The following is a 23,596-nucleotide window of genomic DNA, read 5'->3' on the forward strand; positions in this document are numbered from 1 at the left end:
CCCGTTAGGCCTGGACTTATTCTCGCGAGGTTTGCTGTCCGCCCGGCCTGCACTGCGGTGTTTCCCGCGCGGGCTATCCCAGTTGGCGGGCGAACGGCGCGGCCTTTCTTAGCGCCGGCGGCGCTGCCGCAGTCATGGGGTTCCTGAAGCTGATTGAGATCGAGAACTTTAAATCGTACAAGGGTCGGCAGATTATCGGACCATTTCAGAGATTCACCGCCATCATTGGACCCAATGGCTCTGGTGAGATAAGCCTGGCTGCGGCCCTGCTCACGTCCCAGCCTGGACCCCCTATCTGCAGCAGAGTAGTACAACCCAGCCTTTGCAACCTGAAATGTCGCGAACCCTAGGAGGTTGCTTGCCCTTCTAAGAGGTTCGATCCGGACCCGCTTTTCCCGCTCGGGTGCTCTGATTCGAACCTCTTCCCCAGGTGTCAATTGCCCGCTCATTGCGTGACCCCCGTCCCGGCCTGAGTGGTACGGGCCGAGATGTACGTTACCCCGCCCACTGCCCCTTGCCTACAGAAGTGGCGCGTCCGGAGCAGGCTTCCAGTCGCGGGCCACGCAATTCCTCGCCGGCGCAGCTGCGTCCGGCACATTGTTTTAACCACCGGGAAGATGTGGGACCGCTCGTGGCCCTTTCCTGGCGTCTGGGCCAAATGGTATACTTTTGCTTCATCCCAGCGCCTCCTCCCGCCTCGCGTGGGTACACTCCAATTCCTTTTTTTTTTTCTTTTAAAAACTCTTCTCTGGAGGCGGCACTTTTGAATTTTGAACTCCGTGCTCCAGTCTCGGTAGTGCTTGGGGTCTTGAACCCCCCCATCCTCAACTGAGAAGTGGAGATGCCTCGAATTAGCCCCTTTCCTACACCTGAAACCGTCGAAAGTCAGAAGTCTTTAGCTTGTCAAATTTATTGAATGTTTACTGCTTTATAAGGATTTGTTCAATCAAGGTGCTGTGGAAACAGCGGAGAATAGAATAAGCCACGCTTTCAGAGAACTTATATTTCGAGGGGAAAGACGATAATAAAGGAGAAAATAAGTTATTTTTTGGCTGTAATAAGTGCTGTGCAGGAAATTAGATGGATGTAATAAAGTGATGATGTGATAAGTGACTCGGATGCCTCTAGGAAGAGTGGTCATTTAATACAGTTACATTAACAATACTGTATTGTATATTTCAAAATTGCTAAGAGTAGATCTTAAAAATCACAAAAAATATTAACTGTGAGGTGATGGATGTTAACTTACTGGGCCAGCCATTTTGCAATATATACAAATAAGGAATCATATTGTACACATGAAACTAATACAGTGTTGTATGTCAGTTCAGCTCAGTCGCTGTTGACTCTTTGCAACCCCATGGACTGCAGCACGCCAGGCTTACCTGTCCATCACCAACTCCCTGAGCTTGCTCAAACTCATGTCCATCAAGTCGGTGATGCCATCCAACCATCTCATCTTGTGTTGTCCCCTTCTCCTGCCTTCAGTCTTTCCCAGCATCAGGGTCTTTTCCAGTGAGTCAGTTCTTCGCATCAGGTGGCCAAAGTATTGGAGTTTGAGCATCAGCTCAAACTCCAATACTTCCAGTGAATATTCAGGACTGATCTCCTTTAGGATTGACTGGTTTGATCTCCTTGCAGTCCAAGGGACTCTCAAGAGTCTTCTCCAACATTACAGTTGAAAAGCATCATCAATTCTTCAGTGCTCAGCTTTCTTTATGGTCCAATTCTCACATCCATACACTACTAACAGAAAACATAGCTTTGACTACAAGTCAGCAAATGTCTCTACTTTTTAATATGCTGTCTAGGTTGGTCATAGCTTTACTTCCAAGGAGCAAGCGTGTTTTAATTTCATGCTGCAGTCACCATCTGCGGTGATTTTGGAGCCCCCCAAAATAAAGTCTGTCGCTGTTTCCATTGTTTCCCCATCTATTTGCCATGAAATGATGGGACCAGATGCCATGATCTTCGTTTTTTGAATGTTGAGTAAGCCAACTTTTTCTACTTTTCTCTTTCACTTTCATCAAGAGGCTCTTTAGTTCTTTGTTTTCTTCCATAAAGGTGGTGTCATCTGTGTATCTAAGGTTATTGATATGTCTCCCAGCAATCTTGATTCTAGCTTGTGCTTCATCAAGCCCAGTATTTCACATGGTGTACTCTGCATATAAGTTGAATAAGCATGGTGACAATATACAGCCTTGACATACTCCTTTCCCAATTTGGAACCAGTCCGTTGTTCCCTTTCCGGTTCTGTTGCTTCTTGACCTGCATACAGATTTCTCAGGAGGCAGATAAGGTGGTCTGGTATTCCTATCTCTTGAAGAATTTTCCACAGTTTGTTGTGATTCACACAGTCAAAGGCTTTGGCATAGTCAGTGAAGCAGAAGTAGATATTTTTCTGAAAGTCTCTTGCTTTTTCTATGATCCAACAGATGTTGGCAATTTGATCTCTGGTTCCTTTGGCCTTTTCTAAATCCAGCTTGAACATCTGGAAGTTCTCGGTTCACGTACTGTTGAAGCCTAGCTTGGAGAATTTTGAGCATTACTTCTCTAGAATGTGAGATGAGTGCAATTGTGCAGTAGTTTGAACATTCTTTGGCATTGCCTTTCCTTGGGATTGGAATGAAAGCTGACCTTTTCTGGTCCTGTGGCCCCTGCTGAGTTTTACAAATTTGCTGGCATATTGAGTGCAGCACTTTAACAGCGTCATCTTTTAGGATTTGAAATAGCTCATCTGTTATATCTTGTTAAAACTGGGGGGAAAAGGAAAAGGAAGAAAGGGTAGTCAGGTAAAGTCTCTATTTCATATCTAAATTCCCTGTCTAAATTATATACCAAGGATTCCACCTGTCTGCCCGCTGCTGCTGCATTAGCTATCTATTTGGAATCCTGCTGTGTTCCTCCACCTCAGAAGTGTTCTAGCTAAATCACTTCCTAGCCTGAGGGATTTCCCTTGCTAAAGTAGCTCTAACTGATGACCTTCCCTGGAGACTTGCCTAGATTTCTCTCTCAATTAAGCAGGGTTTCTCTATAGCAGCACTATTGACATTTCCAGTGAGATAATTCTTTGCTCTGGAGTCCATCCTATGCACTGTAGGATATTTAGTGGCTTCCTTAGCTTTTACCCACTAGGTGACAGTAGCACCACCCCCCATGACTCAGGTATGACAATCAAAAATGTCTTCAGACATTACCAAGTGTCACCTGGGAGGAGAGGCAAAACGACTCCACTTCCCCCCATCTTCTTAGATGGCTAATGCTTGGGGTTCCATTGCAGTTTTTTATGGTTTTGTTTGGTGGCCCCCGTGGAAAGAGCCAGGATGCACGTTTTGGCATTCAGTCCCTTCAACATGGGTAAATTTGTATGTGCAAGTGTTCCAAAAAAACCCCTTGGTCTGACTGCCCCTCCCTTACCTGTTCTTTAGTGTGCAACTCACAAGACTTGCTTTGATTCCCTTCAGTGAATTTCTGCTCTAGACACCTGGTACCTGTTAACTTTTATTCTGTCTTGAATTCATGGTATGTATTTTGATATCTTCATCACTGGCCTGTGGAGTTCCCCAAAGAAGACATTCCTTGAAACATTTTATCATTGTTCATATCATAATGCATGTTATAAAAATGTTTACAATATTGAATGGTTGCAGGTGGGGAGGCCTTTGATTGTGTGATGTTCTTGTCATCCTTGGAGAGCATGGGAGAAGCCCAAAGGTTGGAAATGGGTTGCCTAAAAGACTGACTCCTCATCTGCATGTTGTGCTAGTCCTGCTGTGATGAGGGAAACCAAGCTAAGAGTCCAGACCTGGTTTGGATAGAATAGGATTGCCATTTGTTGAGCCCCCACTATGTGACAATTATCAGTACTTTACTTATTCGGACATCTTACATTTAAATTCTCACAGTGACCCTAGGAGGGAGGTACTGTTATCTTTGTTTTATAGATGAGAATACTGAGGCACAACAGGTTGTGATCACCTGCACACTTAATTCTCAGAGCCAGGATCACAACCCGTACCTGTCACACCTGTGCTACTGCCACTCCCACAGAGAACTATGTGCTTACCCATTGAGTCATGTTTTTAAGATTTTCCAGGTGAGGGAAAGAAAGTCAGCTAAATGGTAGTTGCTCAGTCGTGTCTAACTCTTTGTGACCCCATGGACTGTAGCCTGCCAGGCTCCTCTGTCCATAGACTTTTCAGGCAAGAATACTGGACTAGATTGCCATTCCCTTTTCCAAGGGATCTTCCCGACCCAGGGATCAAACCCAGGTCTCCTGCATTGCAGGCAGATTCTTTACCAACTCTGCCACAAGGGAAGCTCAGTAATCCCTTATATTCTGGAATGGTCCTCTCCAAAAGACATTGACTTTTTAAAAAGACCAAACTAGTTGTCTTGTAGAACATTCCACATTCTGTGTTTGCCTTAAGGTTTCCTCATGCTGTCATGTACCATGTTTCTCTAGATGCTGTATTTCTTATAAACTGGGGGGTAGGTCTAATGGTCTGTTTAGATTCAAGTTGAATATTTTTGGAAAGATAATTCATAGTGATGCTGTGTACTTCATGTATCACTATAAAGACATGCCTTTTTAAAAATGTTAAAATACACATAATGTAAAATTTACCATCTTCACCATTTCTGAGTGTACAATTCACTAGTGTTAAATAATTCCAGTTGAGCTAGTTCAAATCCTGAAAGATAATGCTGTGAAAGTGCTGCACTCAATATACCACCAAATTTGGAAAACTCAGCAGTGGCCACAGGACTGGAAAGCTCAGTTTTCATTCCAATCCCAAAGAAAGGCAATGCCAAAGAATGCTCAAACTACCGCACTATTGCACTCATCTCACATTCTAGAGAAGTAATGCCCAAAATTCTCCAAGCCAGGCTTCAGCAGTACGTGAACCGTGAACTTCCAGATGTTCAAGCTGGTTTTAGAAAAGGCAGAGGAACCAGAGATCAAATTGCCAACATCCGCTGGATCATGGAAAAAGCAAGAGAGTTCCAGAAAAACATCTATTTCTGCTTTATTGACTATGCCAAAGCCTTTGACTGTGTGGCTCACAATAAACTGTGGAAAATTCTGAAAGAGATGGGAATACCAGACCACCTGACCTGCCTCTTAAGATACCTATATGCAGGTCAGGAAGCAACAGTTAGAACTGGCCATGGAACAACAGACTGGTTCCAAATAGGAAAAGGAGTACATCAAGGCTGTATATTGTCACCCTGCTTATTTAACTTCTATGCAGAGTACATCATGAGAAACGCTGGGCTGGAAGAAGCACAAGCTGGAATCAAGATTGCTGGGAGAAATATCAATAACCTCAGATATGCAGATGACACCACTCTTATGGCAGAAAGTGAAGAAGAACTAAAGAGCCTCTTGATGAAAGTGAAAGAGGAGAGTGACAAATTTGGCTTAAAGCTCAACATTCAGAAAACTAAGATCATGGCATCTGGTGCCATCACTTCATGGGAAATAGATGGAGAAACAGTGGAAACAGTGTCAGACTTTATTTTTTTGAACTCCAAAATCACTGCAGATGGTGACTGCAGCCATGAAATTAAAAGACGCCTACTCCTTGGAAGGAAAGTTATGACCAACCTAGATAGTATATTCAAAAGCAGAAATATTACTTTGTCAACAAAGGTCCGTCTAGTCAAGGCTATGGTTTTTCCAGTGGTCATGTATGGATGTGAGAGTTGGACTATAAAGAAAGCTGAGCGCCTAAGAATTGATGCTTTTGAACTGTGGTGTTGGAGAAGACTCTTGAGAGTCCCTTGGACTGCAAGGAGATCCAACCAGTCCATCCTAAAGTAGATCAGTCCTGGGTGTTCATTGGAAGGACTGATGCTAAAGCTGAAACTCCAATACTTTGGCCACCTCATGCGAAGAGTTGACTCATTGGAAAAGACTCTGATGCTGGGAGGGATTGCGGATGAGATGGCTGGATGGCATCACCGACTCGATGGACATGAATTTGAGTGAACTCCCGGAGATGGTGATGGACAGGGAGGCCTGGTGTGCTGCAATTCATGGGGTAGTAAAGAGTTGGACACGACTGAGGGAGTGAACTGAACTGAACTGAAATATATTCACATTTTTGTGCAACCAGTCTTCTGAACCTTTTCATCTTGCAAGACTATACTTGTCAAGCAACAGCTCTGCATTTTCCTCCTTCCCTCATCCCCTGTGTTTTTGTTTGTTTGTTTTTAAACTTGATTGAGATCAAACTATGTTGAGTTTTGTATCATGCTTGTTTCTCCTGTTTGTGGGCATCTTCCCATGTCATCAGAGTTTGTAGAGGACTTCCCTGGCCGTCCAGTGGTTAGGACCCTGCACTTCCAATGTAGGGATTGTGGGTTCAATTCCTGGTTGGGGAACTTAAATCCTACATGCCTTGCAGTAAAGCCAAAAAAAAAGAAAAAAGCTGTAGAATGATCTATTTTGTGAATATATAATTTCCTTAAATGGGGCTCTGGTTTTTGGCTATTGTAAGTAGTAACTTCAAAGGAGCTGTTTTTCTAAGCCTTTGATCCAGGGCTTTGGTCAGGCCCAGTCTTTACAGGGGCAAAACAGTATTTTGTCCTCCTGACAGTCTAAGCACTGAGTGATTAGAGGACATTTCTGTTCTCAGTGTTTCTTTTATTCCTTTTTCCCTCCCCTTATTTCCCCTCCTCTACTTTGTCATGTCCTCCTTTAGGTAAGTCAAATCTCATGGATGCCATCAGCTTTGTGTTGGGTGAGAAAACCAGCAACCTGCGGGTAAAGACCCTAAGGGACCTGATCCACGGAGCTCCTGTGGGCAAACCAGCAGCCAACCGAGCCTTTGTCAGCATGGTCTACTCTGAAGAGGGTGCTGAGGACCGCACGTTTGCCCGTGTCATTGTTGGTGGGTGAGGCTGGCCAGAAGGTTCTCCTTGGGTCCACAGGGGTGGCTAGACTAGTTTGTTGGGGTAGAAGGGAGGCCTGACCCTTGGCTAACTCATGCATTGTCTTGTAGGAGGTTCCTCCGAGTACAAGATCAACAACAAAGTGGTCCAGCTACATGAGTACAGTGAGGAATTAGAGAAGTTGGGCATACTTATCAAAGCTCGTAACTTCCTCGTCTTCCAGGTGGGCTTTTTTTTTTTTTTTACTGTGTTGGGTGTTTGTTGCTGTTTGGGCTTTTCTCTTGTTGGGCAAGCGGGACCTACTGTGTTTGTGCCTGTGTGGTGTGCAGGCTTCTTATTGTGATGGCTTTTCTTCACGTGGGCACTTTAAACAGTTGTTGGCTATCTACTTTTTTTCCTATCCCCACTGGACTTGCTCCATCTCTGGCTTCCTCATCTCTCTCTGAACTAATGTAGCAGCTTCCTCACTGGGCTTCCTGACTCCAGTCTGACCCCCTCCTGTTCATCCCCTAAAATTCATCTTATGAGAGCACAAATATTCCTTCCTCTTAAAACATTTCAGTGATTTCTCATTGCCTTCTGATGGCAGTTCTCAAATTGTAGTCTCTAGATTGGCATCAACTGGGGACGTGTTAGAATTGCACATTCTCAGGCCCTACCCCAGACAGATAAGGGCAGAGACAGTGGGGTGAGGCCCAGCAGTTTGTGTTTTTCCAAGAGCTGCAGGTTATTATGATGCACACTAAAATTTGAGAACTGTTACCTTAGCATGAAATTCAGCTCCTGTCATTCATGAAACAGCCCTGCTTTGGCTCTTGCTCACCTCACTGCCCTCATCTGCCAATATTCTTCTAGCCCTGCATTCCAGCCTAATTAAACTTTTTACAGTTCCCCAAATTTGCCTGCTTTCTTTGGCCTGCAGACTTTGCAATACTAATTTTCCTTTATGTGGAATAACCTCGTCTCTCTTACTTTTTTGTTTAGTTTTTTCCCCATCTTCCAGACACAGTTATCACCTTTGGCAAACCTTCCCACATAGATACTCCTACCAGTCATCTACCCTCAAGCTTCATTTAGTTCTTTTTATGTACTCTTGCTGTCACTGCACATAATACATGGTGTTGTCTCTGCTTCTATTTCTTCTGTTCCCCATGTACATTAAAAGGCAGGGGATGTCTTCAAAGCTCAGTGGTGAAATGTGGCACCCAGTGTGGGGAAGGGATCAGTGAACATTTTCTGAATGATGGAGTGGGTAGGGGAACTGAACTGAGTAGGGTCTAAGTGGGGAGAGTGTTTTGACCTTTACTAGGGTGCTGTGGAATCTATTGCCATGAAGAACCCCAAAGAGAGGACAGCTCTTTTTGAAGAGATCAGTCGCTCTGGGGAGCTGGCCCAGGAATATGACAAGCGAAAAAAGGAAATGGTAAAAGCTGAAGAGGACACACAGTTTAATTACCATCGCAAAAAAAACATTGCAGCTGAACGCAAGGAGGCCAAACAAGAAAAAGAAGAGGTAGGTGGCCAGGTTGCCTCTGGGATCTGAGAGGCCAGGATGAAGCCAGTGCCTCACTGATGCACCCCTGCCTCCACACCTCTATTTGCACAGGCTGACCGCTACCAGCGCCTGAAGGATGAGGTGGTGCGAGCTCAGGTACAGTTGCAGCTTTTCAAACTTTATCATAACGAAGTGGAAATTGAGAAGCTCAACAAAGAACTGGCCTCTAAGAACAAGGAGATAGAGAAGGACAAAAAGCGGATGGACAAGGTAGAGGATGAGCTGAAGGAGAAGAAGAAGGAGCTGGGCAAAATGATGCGGGAACAACAGCAGATTGAGAAGGAGATCAAGTAAGTGGCAGGACTGAGCCTGCGACTTGTGGGAAGCATCTTCCCCTTGACTTGGCTTTGGCTAGAATCAGGCACATTTCTTGACTTGCATGTTAGACAGATAGAGTATTTAAGTACTCAGACTCCATGTAGATAGGTAACTCGGAAAAGGAGAACTTGAAAAGGGTGGTGGCTTTGCCAAGAAGATGTGATGGGAAGCCACTTGTGACTGATAGTCCCTTCCTAGAAGAGGAAAACTGGAGCTTGAAGGTCAAAGAACAGAAATTTGAAAAGGTTAGATCAGATGGGGAACCGTTTCGTGAACACAGGGTACTTTTGGGAGTTGTTACCGAGAGGTCTGGCCTGGCTAGGGTTGAGGCAGGGGTGGTAGCTTTACCTTCTAGAGTGGCTGGAATGCCAGGCTGAAGCCATCACAGGATCTGTTGGGCATCCGCCCTGTTCTTTTAGGCACTTCCCTGAGGCTTGGAAGGGAAGCGCCTAATCCCCCTTTGGATTAAAATGCCTTGGAACCTTCCCTTCTCCCACTGAGCTAATTGGTTCCCCCTCCCCTCTGGTGAAAGGGAGAAGGACTCAGAGCTGAACCAGAAGCGGCCTCAGTACATCAAGGCCAAGGAAAATACTTCCCACAAAATCAAGAAGTTGGAAGCAGCCAAAAAGTCACTACAGAATGCTCAGAAGCATTATAAGAAGCGTAAAGGTGACATGGATGAGCTGGAAAAGGAGATGCTGTCAGTGGAGAAAGCTCGGCAGGAGTTTGAGGAACGGATGGAAGAGGAAAGTCAGAGTCAGGGCAGAGATTTGACCTTGGAGGAGAATCAGGTAAGCTCTGAGGGGTGCGGGGATGGGCAAATAGATTGCGAGGCTGACAGGACTGATTTGGTCATCCCTGTCCCTGACACAGGTGAAGAAATATCACCGGTTGAAAGAAGAAGCCAGCAAGAGAGCAGCTACCCTGGCCCAGGAGCTGGAGAAGTTCAATCGAGACCAGAAGGCTGACCAGGACCGGCTGGATCTGGAAGAACGGAAGAAAGTAGAGACAGAGGTGGGCATGCCTTACAAGATTAGGGGTGATGGTCCAGAGAAAAGGAAGTAACGATAGTCTTAACAGTAATGACCATAGTTAACATCTAGCATGGGCTTCCCTGGTGGCTCAGTGGTAAAGAATCTGCCTGCTAATGCAGGAGACACAGGTTTGGTCCCTGGGAACATTCCCCTGGAGAAGGAAATGGCAACCCATTCTAGTATTCTTGCCTGGGAAATTCCATGGACAGAGGAGCCTGGCGGGCTACAGTCCATGGGATCTCAAAAGAGTTGGACACAGCGACTAAACAACAAAAGGCAAGCTCTTACTGTGTGCTAGGCACTGTTTTTTACATATATGCAGTCATCTTTTAAAAGATTTATTTATTTGTCTGTTTTGTTTTTGGCTGTCCTGGTTCTTAGTTGCTGCTTGCAGGCTTTCTCTAGTTGCAGTGCTCAGGCTTCTCATTGCAGTGGCTTCTCTTTTTGAGGCGCACAGGCTCTAGGGCCCACGGGCTTCAATAGTTGTGGCTCTTGGGCTCCAGAATGCTGGCTCAGTAGTTGTGGAACATGGGCTTAGTTGCTCTGCAGCATGTGGGATCTTCTGGACCAGGGATCGAACCTCTGTCCCCTGCATTGGCAGGTGAATTCTTAACCATGGGACTACCAGGGAGGTCCCTGCCTAAGTTTATTAACTGGTGGAACTGGGCTATGAACCTGGGCATTGTAGCCCACACTTTTTTGGGTTTTTTTTGGCTGTACCTTGTGGCATGTGGAATTTTAGTTCTCTGACCAGGGGTTGAATCTGCACCCCCTGCAGTAGAAGGATAGAGTCCTAGCCACTGGACCACCAGGGAAGTCCCGGAAGCCCACACTTTCAATTATATTTCACTTACCGCCTTCCTAATAACAATAATAGTAAAATAATAGGAATGATGGAAAGTTATTATAATATTTCAAGAGCCTACAATGTTCCAGGCATTGTGCTGCTGCTGCTAAGTCACTTCAGTCCTGTCCGACTCTGTGCGACCCCATAGACGGCAGCCCACCAGGCTCCCCCGTCCCTGGGATTCTCCAGGCAAGAGCACTGGAATGGGTTGCCATTTCCTTCTCCAGTGCATGAAAGTGAAAAGTGAAAGTGAAGTCGCTCAGTCGTGTCCGACTCTTAGCAACCCCGTGGACTGCAGCCCACCAGGCTCCTCTGTCCATGGGATTTTCCAGGCAAGAGTACTGGAGTGGGGTGCCATTGTCTTCTCCGGGCGTTGTGCTAAGCACTTTCAAATGTTTAAAAGAAGGTATTAGACATGAATTAATAGCTAGGGGCTTCCCAGGTATGCTAGTAGTAAAGAATCCACCTGCCAATTCAGGAGATAAGGGTTCAATCCCTGGGTCGGAAAGATCCTCTGGAGTAGGAAATGGCAACGCACTCCAGTATTCTTGCCTGGCAAATTCCATGGACAGAGGAGCCTGGCACACTAGAGTCCATGGGGCCGCAAAGAGTAGGACATGACTGAGCAATTGAGGGCACACACACATAGAATCAGTGGCTAATACATGTTAAGCACTTAGTGTGTATTCTATGAAGTGGAGGGTACCTGTATTTTATAGATGATAAAGCAGAAGTGCAGAAATCCCAGAAAGCTTTACTTTGTCTTGGTTTGAGCCTCCCTGATTGGTGAGGAAGATGTTCCAGGCTGGGTAGAACACCTGTGAGGGGGTCTCATGGGCCCATGGTGGCCCCAGTCAGTTAGCAGAGGCACACTGAACACTGTTTGTATATCCGATTTTTAGTAGGCCTCTTATACTAGTGACAGATTGTCTGTGATTGTTAGGCTCTTAGGATGAGTAGGCATATGGGGGATGAGCCAGGACTCCATGGTCTGGGCCTTAACTTGCTCAGCCTATGGTGATGTAGTGTTTTTGTCTCTCTCCCAGGCCAAGATCAAGCAAAAGCTGCGGGAGATTGAAGAGAATCAGAAACGGATTGAGAAACTAGAGGAATACATCACAACCAGCAAGTATGTGGCTTTGTAACATTCCCTCTTACCTCCAGGCCTGTTCTTGTGAACCCTACCTGTCCTGCCCCTCCCCAGGAAGGACCCTCATAGTCCCTCTCGGCCAGGAATATTTTCTGGCCAGCCAGGGTAACCCCGGTATTTCCTTACTTTGTAGGCAGTCTCTAGAGGAACAGAAGAAACTAGAGGGGGAGCTGACAGAGGAGGTGGAGATGGCCAAGCGGCGTATTGATGAGATTAATAAGGAGCTGAACCAGGTAATGGAGCAGCTGGGGGATGCCCGCATCGATCGCCAGGAGAGCAGCCGCCAACAGCGAAAGGCAGAAATTATGGAAAGCATCAAGCGCCTGTACCCTGGTTCTGTGGTAAGAGTGGAAAGGGAACTCATTTCCTGACCACCTTCTTTCATACTCACTGTCAGATAATTTTCCCAGCAGCCCCATGAGGACAGATTGCTAATTCCATTTTTACAACTGGGGAAAACTGAGGGTCACAGAGGTTAAATGACTTGCTCAAAACAGCATAGCTCATATGTATAAGAACTGCAATTCAAACCCAACTTGTTCTGATTCTTAACCTTGTGTTCTTTTCATTGCACAGTTGTGTCTTTCTGAAAGTTTTGTCTTGCTTGTGTCCACTCCTTTATGGGAGGTGGAGAAAGTGAAGAGGCCTTTGGAAGAGGGAAGGGGCTGCAGGGCAGGAATTAGTTCCCAGGATGTATCAATAGCTCTGTGCAGGCTTCAGTGTGAGCTCCTTAAGCATATAACAGTCAGCTCATTTACTAGGTTCTTTTGGCCTCTTGAACGAAATCCTGAGTTTCCAGATTCCCTGAATCTTATCCCTCTATTACTGTAATTCCATCCCTGGGTTCAACTTAATTGGGTTCTACAAATATTTCTTGATCATTTCCGTAGATCAAGGGTCCCCAACCTCCAGGATCTAATGCCTGATGATCTGAGGTGGAGCTGATGTAATAATAATAGAAATAAAGTGCACAATAAATGTAATGTGGGATGATTCAAGCACGTTGCATTTATTGTGCTCTTTATTTGTGGAACCAAATTAAGTTGCATAATGCCTGCAGTGGCAGTGGTCTGTGAAATGGTAAAAGTGAGGTTTAGAAAGATCATTTTGGATTCAGACATGACTGCCTGAAGTTGTTGCTTTGGGGCCAGAGTAGGCCTTTTTTCCATAGTTTGGGGACTGTGCTCCTGATAGAGATTCTGACCTGCCATCCCTCTTCTAAGCTGGGAATTAAGGTACCTGAGCCAGCTCTCAAAAACTTCATGATTCATTCACTCTTCTGACTTTCCTTAGTACGGCCGCCTCATTGACCTCTGCCAGCCCACACAAAAGAAGTATCAGATTGCAGTAACCAAGGTTTTGGGCAAGAACATGGATGCTATTATTGTGGACTCAGAGAAGACAGGCCGGGACTGCATTCAGTATATCAAGGAGCAGCGTGGGGAGCCTGAGACCTTCTTGCCTCTTGATTACCTGGAGGTGAGGCTGGTGGTGATGGGGTCAGGGCATTGTGAGAGGGCTGCTCCTCCTAGCCCTCCATGTTCAGCCACTTAACTAAGCTTTTTCTCACAGGTAAAACCTACAGATGAGAAACTCCGGGAGCTGAAGGGGGCAAAGCTGGTGATTGATGTGATTCGCTATGAGCCACCTCACATCAAAAAGGCCCTGCAGTATGCTTGTGGCAATGCTCTTGTTTGTGACAATGTGGAGGATGCCCGCCGCATTGCCTTTGGAGGCCACCAGCGCCACAAGGTATGGATTCCCTTGCCACATTGTAACTGGATAGGCTTAGTATTGGTGATTCCTTTGTTCAGCTTCTCCCCACTCCTGTCTTTTCCCTGCTGTATTTAGACAGTGGCACTGGATGGGACCCTGTTCCAGAAGTCAGGGGTGATCTCTGGCGGGGCCAGTGACCTGAAGGCCAAGGCCCGACGCTGGGATGAGAAAGCAGTAGACAAGTTGAAAGAGAAAAAGGAGCGGTTGACAGAAGAGCTGAAGGTAAGCCACAGGCAGGGCTGTCCCTAGAAATGGGGGTCCTAAGCCCAGGCCAGCCGACCACATTCTTACCACCTAGCCTTTCCCTCTTGTCCACTTCAGGAGCAGATGAAGGCAAAGCGAAAAGAGGCAGAACTACGTCAGGTGCAGTCTCAGGCCCACGGACTGCAGATGCGGCTCAAGTACTCACAGAGTGACCTAGAACAGACCAAGACACGGCATCTGGCCCTTAATCTGCAGGTGGGGCCTGACTTTCAGCCCTGTTCACCAATGGCCATCCTCATATTCCTGGTCTAGGCTTTTCTAGGGGTGGGGAAGTTGTCCCTCATCCCTCTCTCCTCCCAATTTGTTCCTAGAAACCAGGAGTAGATGGCATAGGGTTAGACAGTCAGGAGTTTAGGACTTGGCTCTATGGTATTAGGCAAGTTACTAAACCTCTCAATATTCAAATCTTTTGATCATTTTTATATTGGTTTGTAAGAGTTTTTTGAAAAATATATTCCAGAAACATCTTTTTCAAATGCATGTATTACAGATACTCAAAGAACAGAACGAAACAAACACCAAACAAAAACAAACAAACCTCTCAGTGTCCATTTTTTCATCTTAATCTGTAAATAATCTGTAAAATTATAGGGTTCTTGCACAGATTGAATGAGTTAATACATGTGAAGTATTTAGACTGATTGCTTGTACCAAGTGAATGTTCAGTAAATGTTAGGTGCTATTAACCTAATTAATTCATTCAGCAAATATTTGAGTTTCTTCTGAGTTTTGAAAGTGAGCTACAGATATTTCAGTCCCTGTGAGTGGAGGTACTTTTCTAGCTATATTAATGTGTTTGATCATGGGTGCTTCCCCAGACCACTCTGGAGGTGTTATATAATATGTAGTATATATGTCATTTTTCTAAAATCAAAAAGTAAATTCCAGGACACACCTGGCTCCAAGGGTTATAGATGAGGAAAGTGTAGACCTGTAAATAATAATGTTTATTGTGTGCCCAGCCTTTTGGATTGAAGCTGACAGACTGGAGGCCAGGGAAGGAAGCCATATGATGGTTCGAGAGATGATGCAGCCTTGAGTGGAGCAGTGCTAAGTCAGGTTCTCAGTGTGTGGAGAGTTAGCCCTTTTTGTCCACGGGACTGGTACACACAGGGTGGCTCTTTCTCTAAGGATCCTGGTCTCTTTTGTCCTCTCAATTCCATTTCTTATAGGAAAAGTCCAAGCTGGAGAGTGAGCTAGCCAACTTTGGGCCTCGAATCAATGATATCAAGAGGATCATCCAGAGCCGAGAGAGGGAAATGAAAGACTTAAAGGAGAAGATGAACCAGGTTGGTAGAGGATGTACCTGCTCAGCACGGGCAGGACTAGGATTGGAAGCAGCATTCTGACCCAAAGGGCCTTTTCTCTCCCTTGCTTCTCTCCTTAGGTAGAGGATGAAGTATTTGAAGAGTTTTGTCGGGAGATTGGTGTGCGCAATATCCGGGAGTTTGAGGAAGAGAAGGTGAAGCGGCAGAATGAAATTGCCAAGAAGCGGTAGGTGGAAGTCTGGGTGGAAGGGGGAGATTGAGGTATCCTTGAGCCCCTAGCCTGACATCTGGGGAGTCAAATACCATCATAAGTTAAGGAGCAGCTTTTAGAATGATGGACATTTATTGTAGTCACCTTTAAAGAACAGGGACATCAGGGATCACGTGTCACAGTATAGGGATTAAGAGTGCCAGCTTTAAACATGGTTTACCTGGATTAAAATCCCAGCCCCAAAGTTCATTTATCTTGGATAATGACCTCTCTAAGCCCCAGTTTCCTTATGTGTCAGATGGGATAATAATGATACCTATCTCATAGATTGTCAGGTGGATCAGAGGTTGGGCTTAATCTTTATAAAGTATTTAGCATAATACTTAGCACCTACTAAGAGCAGTAGATAATAGGCCACAGCAGTGAAAGCCTAACCACTAGAACCACCCAGGGAACTCCCAATAGATACTAGCTTTTATTATTGTCATTATCCTAATAGGTGATGAGTGAGAGGAGGGCCAAAGTTCTAGGTTGGAAGAATAGTAAGAACAAAGCAAGTTTCTCTTTTCTTTCCCACTTTAATTATTCATTTGTTCAACCAACCTTGTGCCAAGTTGTCCTGTGCTAGGTATTGGAAACAGTGGGGAGATGAGGGTAAGATAGATGAACATGACAGTCTCTCTGAAGGAGGTCACCCCTTGAATCCTGGGCTTCAGTCAGCCCATCACCCATATTGTAACAGTTCATTGGTCTCCTACCCCCAAGCCAGGCTCAAGAAATATAGAATTGAATCAGAGACTGTCCCTGTCCTGAGGGAGTTTTGGGGATAGTGGAGGAGATAAACAAGTAGATTAGCAATTTCAGAATAATGCTGTACTTTAGGTAGATAGAAAGTACAGAGGAAAATGTTCAAGGAACTGTAGATCAACAAGAAGGAAAAAAAAAAAAAACCTAGAGACTCAGTAGAAGAATGAACAGGATGTAGTCACGTATAGCATTTCATGGAAAGAGAAGCTCGAATGGCTAACAACCGTGAGTTGATGTCCAGTCTCATTCCTAATCAGATAAATTCAAATTAAAACAACTTAGCAGCATTTGGTGAAAATAAGTCTACATGAACCCTTTGACTTAGCAGAGCCACTCCTTGGGTCTCTATCCCAAAGAGTTTTGGCCACCAGGTCTCAAAGAGACAGATTCAGAGTTGTTCATTTGGCGTACTTTGTGATAGTGGGACATTGATAGCAATGTAGACAGCTGTCACTGCAGGGAAATACAAGTTAAATGTGATGACTGTACAGACTATGGAATACTCTGTTCAGACAGGAACTAGATTTACAGAGTAACAAGGATAAATTTATAACACTGTACATTTGTGTAAATTTAAAAGCGACATTTTTACAAGTATATGCATTTTAAGGTTATATACATATGTATGTATCTACCTATCTGTGTATAATGTACATCATTTCTGTGTATTTGCTCACTGTTGGGAACATAATAGTAGAAATCTGATTGAACCCAAGGAGACAAGGGAAAGGTCTCATACAGACAGTGATCATAAAAGTTACATGAACTCTGGGGTATGATTAACTCAACTGCACCCAAAAGGGAGGAACTCAACAAAGTATAATAGAAACGAAGAACCTGTTCGCAATCCTCAGGAAAGGTTTTACAAAACAAGAAGTGATGAACTGGGGACCTATAGAGTGATTTAGCCAGCCAGGCAGTACACAGAAGGGAGTTCCAAGCAGTGAGAACAGCATGCTCAGAGGTGTGAGAGAGCATGCCTTGTTCTGTAAACTAAGTATTGAATGTCTGGAGCGGAAAAATGGGGTCAGGAGGAAGGTGGGGGTGTTGGAGAGGTCAGCAGGGGCCAGATCACAGAAGGCTTTATGAGTCATTCTTAAGAGATTGAACTTAAAATTGCATAGCTCAAAATTATAGAGTTAATTACATTCTCTTTGGATTATGGTGACTAATAGGTTTAAGCTGCTAGCATGACATCTGGCAACATCTGTCACACCATATTGGGGGGTGGAGGGGCAGTTGGAAGTTAGCCCTGCCTGTCCTGCTAATATCTGTGTATGCTAGTTGCATACTTTTTTAGTTTCTAAAGAGTTAGGGAGGAGGGAACTACCAGGGATCTGTTTTCTCCATTTTTTTTTTTTTTTAACTATCCAATCTCTGCCCTCGTAGAAGTTCTGGAATCTTGGGGCAGAGGTATATGCAGGGGTTTGGGGACAGTTAGAAAGAGTCAAAGCCCATGAACTGAATACAGTCAGTCAGCCTGGAGATGGTGATATTAACTAAAATTTATTGAGTACTTACTGTGTACTAGGCAAGGTTCTAAAAATTTTATACATATTAATTCCCAATAACTGAGGTAAGTACTATTGTTATTTCCATTTTTCAGTTGAAAAAACAGGTAAAGAGATATAATTAACTTGTCTGAGATTCACTACCAGTAAATGGCAGAGTTGGGATACCAATCCTCTTATCCTACCACATTATCCTGTAAGGATGCCATAGGAGAAGAATCCCAGGTTTTGGTGTTTATAGACTGGGATCTGATCTCACATTTGCTAGCTGTATGGCCTTAGGCAAAGTCTTTTACCTCTTGGCTCAAGTTTCCTTTTTTGTAGAAATTCGATAATAATGCCTATTTGTAGAGCTATTAGAGGATTAGAGGTAATGTATGTAAACTACACAGAAGCTTAATAAATAGGAATTAACATAGCTAGTGGATTCAGGTGGACCTTTTTATATCCGCTTCTAGGAACTTGTTGGGGCAGGGCGCCAGTGTTTAAAGGAAAATTAATAGAGTTTGGCCCAATCTCCTCTGCTGCCTTGTGCCGTATCTACAAAGCTAGGCCAGGGAACTTAGTTTTGTAACTTGAGGGGACAGTTTTATATGGATCTGTGTGGATGAGCTCAGTGGTGACTTATATTCAGCAGTAACTGAGTCCCTGTGCCCTGTTCTCCTTTCTCCCCACAGTTTGGAGTTTGAGAATCAGAAGACTCGTTTGGGTATCCAGTTGGATTTTGAAAAGAACCAACTGAAGGAGGACCAGGATAAAGTGCACATGTGGGAGCAGACAGTGAAAAAAGATGAAAATGAGATAGAAAAGCTCAAGAAGGTAAGAAAGGAGAACATGAAAAACTAAAAACTAGGAGAAAAAATTAGAAGAGATAATATCCATAATTTATAAAGCCCTCCTCTAAATAAGAAAAACACCAAGACCTAAATAGGGAGAAAAATGAGTGGCATCAACAGTTCAAGGAGAGATTCAGATAACCCATAAATACATATCCATAATTGAGCCTTGCTGCTGCTACTGCTGCTAAGTCGCTTCAGTCGTGTCCAACTCTGCTCGATTCCATAGATGGAAGCCAACCAGGCTCCCCCATCCCTGGGATTCTCCAGGCAATAGTACTGGAGTGGGCTGCCATTTCCTTCTCCAATGCATGAAAGTGAAAAGTGAAAGTGAAGTCACTCAGCTGTGTCCGACTCTTAGCAACTCCATGGACTGCAGCCTACCAGGCTCCGCCACCCATGGGATTTTCCAGGCAAGAGTACTGGAGTGGGGTGCCATTGCCTTCTCCAATTGAGCCTTAGTAGAACTCAAAGGAATGCAAATTAAAACAATAATTACATGTAATTTGTTTCTTATCACATCACCCAAGATTTAAAAAAAAAAAAAAAGGATACTAGCATGTTGCACAAGAGACCGGCATTCTTAGGCCATATGGCAGCATCCATTGAGAGTCTTCAGAATACATTTCTCCTAACTCACTAATACCTGAGGAGATCCAAAGTGCTGGCATAGCTTTGTGCACACAGGTTGATAATTAGTGACAAATATTTATAGTTCCATATAGGAAACTGTCCCATGTCTCCTAGGAATTAGGATTGAAGCAAATTATGCTACATTCATGTAAGTATTTGTGTAGTTTAATAGTTTCAAATTTGAGTAATATACTGACCTCTTTTAAAGATTTATATTGGCTTAAAATATCCTTAATGTTAAATATGTACAAACATACCACTTAACCAAAAAGGCAGGACAAACTTCCAAATTAATTTTATAATTAACCACATGAACTCAGTGCAACAGGTGATGGTGTTTTGCTGAAACTGAGTTCGTATTCACAGTGTGCCTGTGCTGACTGCCATGGCTCAGTTTCTTTGAGTCAAGCATGCCTGTTCCACCAGTTATTTGACGACTGATTTACCCACACCCCTTCTCTTTAAATTCCTATGGAATATTTTTTTAAAAATTTCTTTGGCTGCAGTTCTTCGTTAGGGCATGCAGGATCTTTAGTTGTGGCACTTGGGATCTAGTTCCCTGGCCAGGACTCAAAGCCAGGCCCCTGCACTGGGAATGTAGAGTCAACCATTGGACCACCAGGGAATTCCCTAAATTGCTGTGAAACTTTAGTTCCTTGCAACATCCCTACCTGAGGCGATTTGATTCTCACTTGGCTTAAGTACATCATTTGACTTTTATGTCTGCCTTTGTTTGTTGTTGGTTGTATGGTTTTGTTTGTTGTTGTTTTTTTTTCCTCCATTAAACCCTGATGACTGAAGTAGTCTTCTTTGGTGTCACTGCAATCTTCAATGCAAATAGAGATTGGGTAGTAAAATCCTGGGGCAGGAGTAGGTAGATATGTAGATGATCCAGAATCATCTATTTCTTTTTGACTTTTTATTTTGAAATCGTTTTAAATTTAGCAGAAAGTTGCGAAAATAGTACTAAGAACTCCCATCTACTTGTCACCAAGATTCATCAGTCATTATTTGCCATATTAGCATTTGCACTCTCTGTATGCATATTATTTCTTGTGCATTGCAGATATATCCCCTTCTGTGACTTTCAGATCAAAATGAAAATGTTCTCCTTAAAAAAAAAATCAGAACATAATAAGTAAGATTATAATCCCCATTGACTGACCACTCTCAATCCCAGTCCTTTTACTCTTCCTAGGGCCAGTGCCATATAGAGTGTATTCTTCCAGACTTTATAGGCATTAATTACATTCTTATATGTGTGAAAAGTGAAAGTCCCTCAGTCATGTAATTACATTCTTATATGTGTGAAAAGTTAAAGTGAAGGTCTCTCAGTCATGTCTGACTATTTGCGACCCCATGGACTATACAGTCCGTGGAATTCTCCAGGCCAGAGTACTGGAGTGGTAACCTTTCCCTTCTCCAGTGACCTTCCCAACCCAGGGATTGAACCCAGGTCTCCTGCAATGCAGCAGATTCTTTACCAGCTGAGCCACAAGGGAAGTCCTCTTATATGTGTTCTCATGGAAAACATACAGTATTATGCTTTTTAAAAACATTGATGTTGTTGTTGGTCGTGTAATGTTGATGTGGAAAAGATGCTTAAATAACATTAAGTCAGAATATAGACTTTTAATTATAATTTAGTCTCAACTATATAGACTTGTCTGTAAGTAATGTTGGGAGGTGATAGGCTAAATGTTCGGAGAGGGCAATGGCACCCCACTCCAGTACTCTTGCCTGGAAAATCCCATGGATGGAAGAGCCTGGTAGGCCGCAGTCCATGGGGTCGCTAAGAGTCGGACACGACTGAGCGACTTCACTTTCACTTTCCACTTTCATGCATTGGAGAAGGAAATGGCAACCCACTCCAGTGTTCTTGCCTGGAGAATCCCATGGACGGAGAAGCCTGGTAGGCTGAAGTCCATGGGGTCGCACAGAGTCGGACACGACTGAAGCGACCTAGCAGCAGGCTAAATGTTAATTGGTTACCTCTGCCTGGTGGGATTTCAAGTAATTTCTTTTTTTCATCCTACTTCATACTTTTTTATACTTCGAACATTTCTACAGCAGGCAGTTTGCATATTGGGGTTGGGGGGAGGTCAACAAAATAATTTGGAAAAAGGTAAACGAAGCCAGAGGAGTGATGGGGGTTTGTAAAAGCAGAGCTCATTGAAGATAGATTCCAACAAACTACCTGGTAGAAAGGGTGGGCACAGAGGGAGAAGATTTCCATTCCATTCCAGTGGGGATGGAGGGAAAGCCTTCACTTCTTGTCCTGTTCCCCCTGCTGGGCCCAGGAGGAGCAAAGACATATGAAGATCATAGATGAGACCATGGCCCAGCTACAAGACCTGAAGAACCAGCACCTGGCCAAGAAGTCAGAGGTGAATGACAAGAACCACGAGATGGAGGAGATTCGTAAGAAACTGGGGGGCGCCAACAAGTGAGTGGGTTCAGGTCTGGGCTTGGGGGAAGTATGTATTATGGGCAGCTTGCTGGATTTGGATCTCACCTATCTCCCTGAATCTTCTTAGGGAAATGACCCATTTACAGAAGGAAGTGACAGCCATTGAGACCAAGCTTGAACAGAAGCGCAGTGACCGCCACAACCTGCTACAGGCCTGCAAGATGCAGGACATCAAGTTGCCACTGTCTAAGGGCACCATGGATGATATCAGTCAGGAAGAGGTGAGTATCATGGCTGGTGGTGGGTGTGGGCAGTGAACAACATAACCAGAGATGGAGGATGAAGGTGGCCAGGGAGGGCAGGTGAGAGAGAGAAGGATGGTGGGTGAGGGTGGTGAGTGACAAAAGGAGGGATGCAGAGGAGATGAGGCAGGGTGAGGCTGTGAAGACAGGTAAGGTGAAAGGTAATAGCCTTGATGTGAGAGGGCAGTTTTGGGGGTAGGGTGTATGTTAGTAGGTGGAGAGGGAGGTAAGCCAGAAGAAGAGGAAATCATTCATGAATCTCAGGGACCTGAGCTAAGATAGTTCCAGCAGATTATGGATATTGGGTGTTGTTCAGTCACTCAGTCATGTCCAACTCTTTGCAACCCTATGGACTGCAGCATGCCAGGCTTCACTGTCCTTCACTGTCTCCCAGAGTTTGCTCAAATTCATGTCTATTGAGTTGGTGATGCTATCTAACCATCTCATCCCAAGAGCAAAGGAAGATGGAAGCTGAGGGTCCTAAGGGATGGTAACTTAGCTACAGTGAGAGAGGATGGTCAGGAAAGGATTGGGTAAGGGACAGCAGCAACGCAAAGGTGATGAAGCATAGTTATGGGAAAGGGACAGACACAAGCCAATAGAAGAGCCAAGGCATTTTATCCACTGGAAGTGAGGCTTGATAGCAAGAGGGCGGGACTGTTAACTGAGAGGAGGTCTGTAGATATCTTGTCTTTCACCTGAACATGTATCTCAGTCCCGCATGTGTTTCTCCCTCCTTTCTTCCCAAATAGCTTTCCATTTAATTCAGAAAAATCTTCTGAACACTGGCAGTGTGCCAGGCATCATGGTAGCACATGATATAACTACTTCTAATCCTAAGCACAGCCTTGCCAGGCAGGCATGGTCCCATGTTACAGATGAGGGTTTGTGTGTTTCAATGAGGATTTGAGCAACAGCATGTCTTGCCCAGGGTCACACCATGAGTCAGTGGTAGAGCCCAATTTTGAACTCAGGGCTTTCTGCCATCAAAGCTGCTCTTCTTCTACCACAAGTGCTTTCTATCAAGGTGCTTCTCAAAGGCATCAAAGGCTGCCAAGAAGCCCCCCTCTAGAGGAGTACTCTTATGGCCAGTCAGCTGCATTTGACTCTCACTATTGCAGGGTAGCTCCCAAGGGGAGGATTCAGTGAGTGGCTCCCAACGGACTTCCAATATCTATGCACGAGAGGCCCTCATCGAGATTGACTACGGCGACCTGTGTGAGGATCTGAAGGTGAGGTTCAAGCCTCGGGGGTGGGGTCATCTTCCCAGCTGTCCAGAGAGAGGGTCAGCCCATCTGGGGGCCCTGTGGAGACAGACCATGTCTGGAAAGAAGGGCAAACTGGCAAGGGGGTGGAGTTGTGATCTAGGTTCTCCCCTCATATGCACACACAGACACAGGCACATCTTCTACCCCCAACTCCCAGCTGCCCCCGTCCCTGCCTGTTACCAGTCTCCCCCTTCCACCTGTGTACACATCTCAGCCTAGATACATGGAGAACAAGCTCCTGTACAGTGAACAGATAAACTTTGGGGGTTCCTCAGGGCTCTGTCCCAGGCATCCTTTCCTTATGTGGGGTTCTCATCCTTCATATTTCCTCTCCCAGGACTTCAGCTGCTATCTCTATGCTAGGTCCCACAGGTACCTCAAACCCCAGCCTTCCTCCCCAAATCTGCCTCTTCAGTGTCCTTGACTCTCTCTCACTTTGCATATTTAATGAATTAGCAAGCCCTGTCGATTCTACCTTCCAAATGTCTACTGAATTCTACTTTTCT

General features: G+C 44.7%; 1 protein-coding gene across 4 annotated transcripts in view; it reads left to right on the top strand.

The window, feature by feature from the left end:
* Positions 1 to 37: 37 nt before the first annotated feature.
* The window catches only part of SMC1A (structural maintenance of chromosomes 1A), a 47,370-nt gene continuing 23,811 nt past the window's right edge, over positions 38 to 23,596 (top strand). For 2 of the 4 annotated variants that reach the window (XM_027533825.1, XM_027533828.1), the window contains exons 1-19: positions 38 to 243; positions 6,711 to 6,899; positions 7,011 to 7,123; positions 8,210 to 8,413; positions 8,507 to 8,745; positions 9,306 to 9,564; positions 9,647 to 9,787; positions 11,701 to 11,783; positions 11,938 to 12,145; positions 13,098 to 13,283; positions 13,377 to 13,556; positions 13,656 to 13,802; positions 13,902 to 14,039; positions 15,017 to 15,133; positions 15,232 to 15,338; positions 18,319 to 18,460; positions 21,411 to 21,556; positions 21,648 to 21,801; positions 22,944 to 23,054. In XM_027533825.1, the coding sequence (XP_027389626.1) occupies positions 135 to 243; positions 6,711 to 6,899; positions 7,011 to 7,123; positions 8,210 to 8,413; positions 8,507 to 8,745; positions 9,306 to 9,564; positions 9,647 to 9,787; positions 11,701 to 11,783; positions 11,938 to 12,145; positions 13,098 to 13,283; positions 13,377 to 13,556; positions 13,656 to 13,802; positions 13,902 to 14,039; positions 15,017 to 15,133; positions 15,232 to 15,338; positions 18,319 to 18,460; positions 21,411 to 21,556; positions 21,648 to 21,801; positions 22,944 to 23,054 (2,973 nt within the window). In that variant the 5' untranslated portion in view covers positions 38 to 134. The remainder of the gene's footprint in view (positions 244 to 6,710; positions 6,900 to 7,010; positions 7,124 to 8,209; positions 8,414 to 8,506; positions 8,746 to 9,305; positions 9,565 to 9,646; positions 9,788 to 11,700; positions 11,784 to 11,937; positions 12,146 to 13,097; positions 13,284 to 13,376; positions 13,557 to 13,655; positions 13,803 to 13,901; positions 14,040 to 15,016; positions 15,134 to 15,231; positions 15,339 to 18,318; positions 18,461 to 21,410; positions 21,557 to 21,647; positions 21,802 to 22,943; positions 23,055 to 23,596) is intronic. The other 2 variants (XM_027533826.1, XM_027533827.1) reach the window with 1 other exon arrangement.

Source organism: Bos indicus x Bos taurus, chromosome X, assembly GCF_003369695.1.
Source record: "Bos indicus x Bos taurus breed Angus x Brahman F1 hybrid chromosome X, Bos_hybrid_MaternalHap_v2.0, whole genome shotgun sequence".
Taxonomy (NCBI): Eukaryota; Metazoa; Chordata; class Mammalia; order Artiodactyla; family Bovidae; genus Bos; species Bos indicus x Bos taurus.